At 47.5% G+C, this 2,833-nt stretch overlaps 1 protein-coding gene across 1 annotated transcript; it reads right to left on the reverse strand.

Annotated features, from left to right (window-relative positions):
• Positions 1 to 817: 817 nt before the first annotated feature.
• On the reverse strand, positions 818 to 2,599 carry LOC137348853 (gastrula zinc finger protein XlCGF49.1-like). Its single transcript, XM_068014088.1, has 3 exons — positions 2,510 to 2,599; positions 1,436 to 1,593; positions 818 to 1,058 (listed from the first exon to the last, which is right to left on the reverse strand). The coding sequence occupies exons 1-3, from the start codon at positions 2,597 to 2,599 to the stop codon at positions 818 to 820; spliced, it is 489 nt and encodes a 162-aa protein (XP_067870189.1).
• Between the last annotated feature and the right edge of the window lie 234 nt (positions 2,600 to 2,833).

The following is a 2,833-nucleotide window of genomic DNA, read 5'->3' on the forward strand; positions in this document are numbered from 1 at the left end:
ACACCCCTCACTGTCTTTTTGTCCATTGCCTGTGCCTTCAGTCACTGGCCCTAAACTCTGGAATTTCCTCCTTACACCTTTCTGCCAATCCACATCTCTCCTCCTTTAAGACCCTACTAAAAACCTACGTTTTTGACCAAGCTTTTAGTCAGTCATTCTAATTACCCTTCTTTGGCTCAGTGTCAATTTTTGTCTGATTTTTCAGTTTATGTTCTGAGATGCACCTTCACACACTTTCCTACTTTTAAGGTACAGTGTAAATGAAAGGCATTTTTAAATCCGATTGTAACAGACTGGGGAAGCCAGCATTAAAATAATATTTGGGTATAATGAAGTCAAGTCATAGATCGGCCATCTTCTCATTGAATAGCAGAACAGACTCGAGAGGCTAAAAGGTCAATTCATGTTTCTATGGCCCAATAGACTTGGACTGAAACACAACCGATGAATGGAAAGTCATGGGAGAACTGGGGAGAAGGCACTGCAACTGGAAACAAGCAGGTGAGCAGAGTTAGAGAGTGGGGGAAGTCTGGAGAGAAAGTACATATAGAACTGGAGCAGGCCATTCAGCCCCTCAAACCCGCTGCACATTTCAGTTAGATCCTGCCTCATCAATTAGTCTCCACTTATCTTGAAGAAATTAATATTTCTTGAAGATATATCCAAATATTAAACTTCAGCCCAGTTACTGGGATAATCAACATCAGCAGAAACAAACCCCAACTATCAGAATGAAAATCGTTATGTCCTGGATGTGTTTAACAGCAGCAATAACAGCAGAATCCAAACCCTGCAATCACTTGTGAACTCGCTGCTGTCACAACAGGTTGATTGACTGAATGAATTCGCTCCCACACTCAGAGCAAGTGTACGGCCTCTCCCGAGTGTGAACTCGCTGGTGTGTCAGCAGGTTGATTGACTGAGTGAATCCCCTCCAACACTCAGAGCAGGTGAACGGCCACTCCCTCGGATGAACTTGCTGGATCTCAGCAGGTTGATTGAGTGAATCCCCTCCCACACATGGAATAGGTGAACGGTCTCTCCCCAGTGTGAGCTCACTGGTGTGTCAGCAGGTTGATTGGCTGAGTGAATCCCCTCCAACACTCAGAGCAGGTGAACGGCCACTCCCTGGTATGAACTTGCTGGGTCTCAGCAGGTTGATTGAGTGAATCCCCTCCCACACATGCGGCAGATGAACGGTCTCTCACCAGTGTGAAATCGCTGGTATTTCAGCAGGTTGATTGACTGAGCAAATCCCCTCCCCCACTCAGAGCAGGTGAACGGTCTCTCCCCAGTGTGAACTCGCTGGTGTTTCAGCAGGTTGATTGACTGAGCAAATCCCCTCCCCCACTCAGAGCAAGTGAACGGTCTCTCCTCAGTGTGAACTCGCTGGTGTGTCAGCAGGTTGATTGATTGAGTGAATCCCCTCCCCCACTCAGAGCAGGTGAACGGTCTCTCCCCAGTGTGAACTCGCTGGTGTGGCAGCAGATGGGATGACTGATCGAATCCCTTCCCACACACAGGGCAGGTGAACGGCTTCTCCCCCGTGTGACTGCGTCGATGAGTATCGAGCTCAGATGGGTAATTGAATCCCTTCCCACAGTCCCCACATTTTCAAGGTTTCTCCATGGTGCAGGTGTCCTTGTGTCTCGCCAAGTTGGATGATCAGTTGAAGGCTCGTCTACAAACAGAGCACGTGTATGTTTTCTCCCCTCTGTGAATGGTGAGATGTCTTTTCAGGCTGATTGAAGCTCAGTCACAGTCAGTGCACTGAAACACTCTTACTCGGGTGTGGGTGCCTTGCTGTTTTTCCAGTCACAGTGATTTTTGAAATCTTTTCCCACAGACAGAACAAACATTTCTTGTATGACATTCAAAGGCCGATGACATTCAGGTGCTGATGAATGGACTGTTTCTTTCAGATCTTGATGTGATGTTTGGTTTGAGTTTCCCCGTCTACAAATCATTTTCTTCTAATACCCTGTTATAAAGGAGTTATAAAGGTCATCACTCTAAGTACAGGATAGAAATTCAGAGCAGACAATTCTAGCTTCAATGCAACATTTTTCCTCTTTTGTTCCCCAAAGCTGTAAATCCCCGTCTCACAGCTCTCCCTCCTCCCTGGGCTGAAATCCAAACCCATGGTATCATCTGCACTATTTCTTTCCTCTGCTGACAGTTTTCTCCCTCCCTCTACTCTGGCTGGGTTCAATACTCCAGCCCCTGTTTGCTGAGTGAGAAACAAATCATTGAATCAATGAATTTCCCTCCTGGTCACTGGGACTCTGAAGCCCCGCCCACTCTCAGTGTTGGTAACAGGATGGGAATGCAAGCGCTCTGCCCCCTGCTCAAGGTGGTGGTGCCTCAACCCTCCCGGCTTCCTTTTCAGAGGTGGCAGCCGTTAACCTGGGCAACCCAGGGATAACCCCGGAGCAGCAAATGCTGGAACTGAAGCTTCTTATTCGGGGCTTGAGGCCTACACCAGGTGTTTCTGAAGCCTCCCACCCACCGACTCCCCTGCGCCTCCATCAACTCTTAGCCGCTGCAAATGCGTCTCCTGGAGAACTCGCACGGCTGTGGTCAAAATGACACTGCGCATGCTCGAAATACAGGCCAGTGCTGCATCTGCGCGTTGTGCTCCTATAAAATGAATAGGGCATATTCACTATCGCTGGGAATGCTGGGTAACGGTCCCGCCATTGAAAGGCCAAATTAATGCTTACAAATTATATTCTGTGGCCGGATTGTAATTAAATTATTAATTAACTTAGAGAGAAAGCTAAGTGCATGGATCGTTGAGTCCTGGATATGATCAGTAATAGCTCTAGATATA

Source organism: Heterodontus francisci, chromosome 34, assembly GCF_036365525.1.
Source record: "Heterodontus francisci isolate sHetFra1 chromosome 34, sHetFra1.hap1, whole genome shotgun sequence".
NCBI lineage: Eukaryota > Metazoa > Chordata > Chondrichthyes > Heterodontiformes > Heterodontidae > Heterodontus > Heterodontus francisci.

What these genes read in the sequence shown, in the direction of transcription:
- LOC137348853 (XM_068014088.1), bottom strand. Translation starts at nt 2,599, where the DNA reads ATGCGCAGTGTCATTTTGACCACAGCCGTGCGAGTTCTCCAGGAGACG. An exon ending in ATGGAGGCGCAGGGGAGTCG is followed by an intron (nt 1,594 to 2,509) that starts GTGGGTGGGAGG and finishes GACTGTGGGAAG; the next exon opens with GGATTCAATTACCCATCTGA. An exon ending in AGACCGTTCACCTGCTCTGA is followed by an intron (nt 1,059 to 1,435) that starts GTGGGGGAGGGG and finishes CTGACACACCAG; the next exon opens with TGAGCTCACACTGGGGAGAG.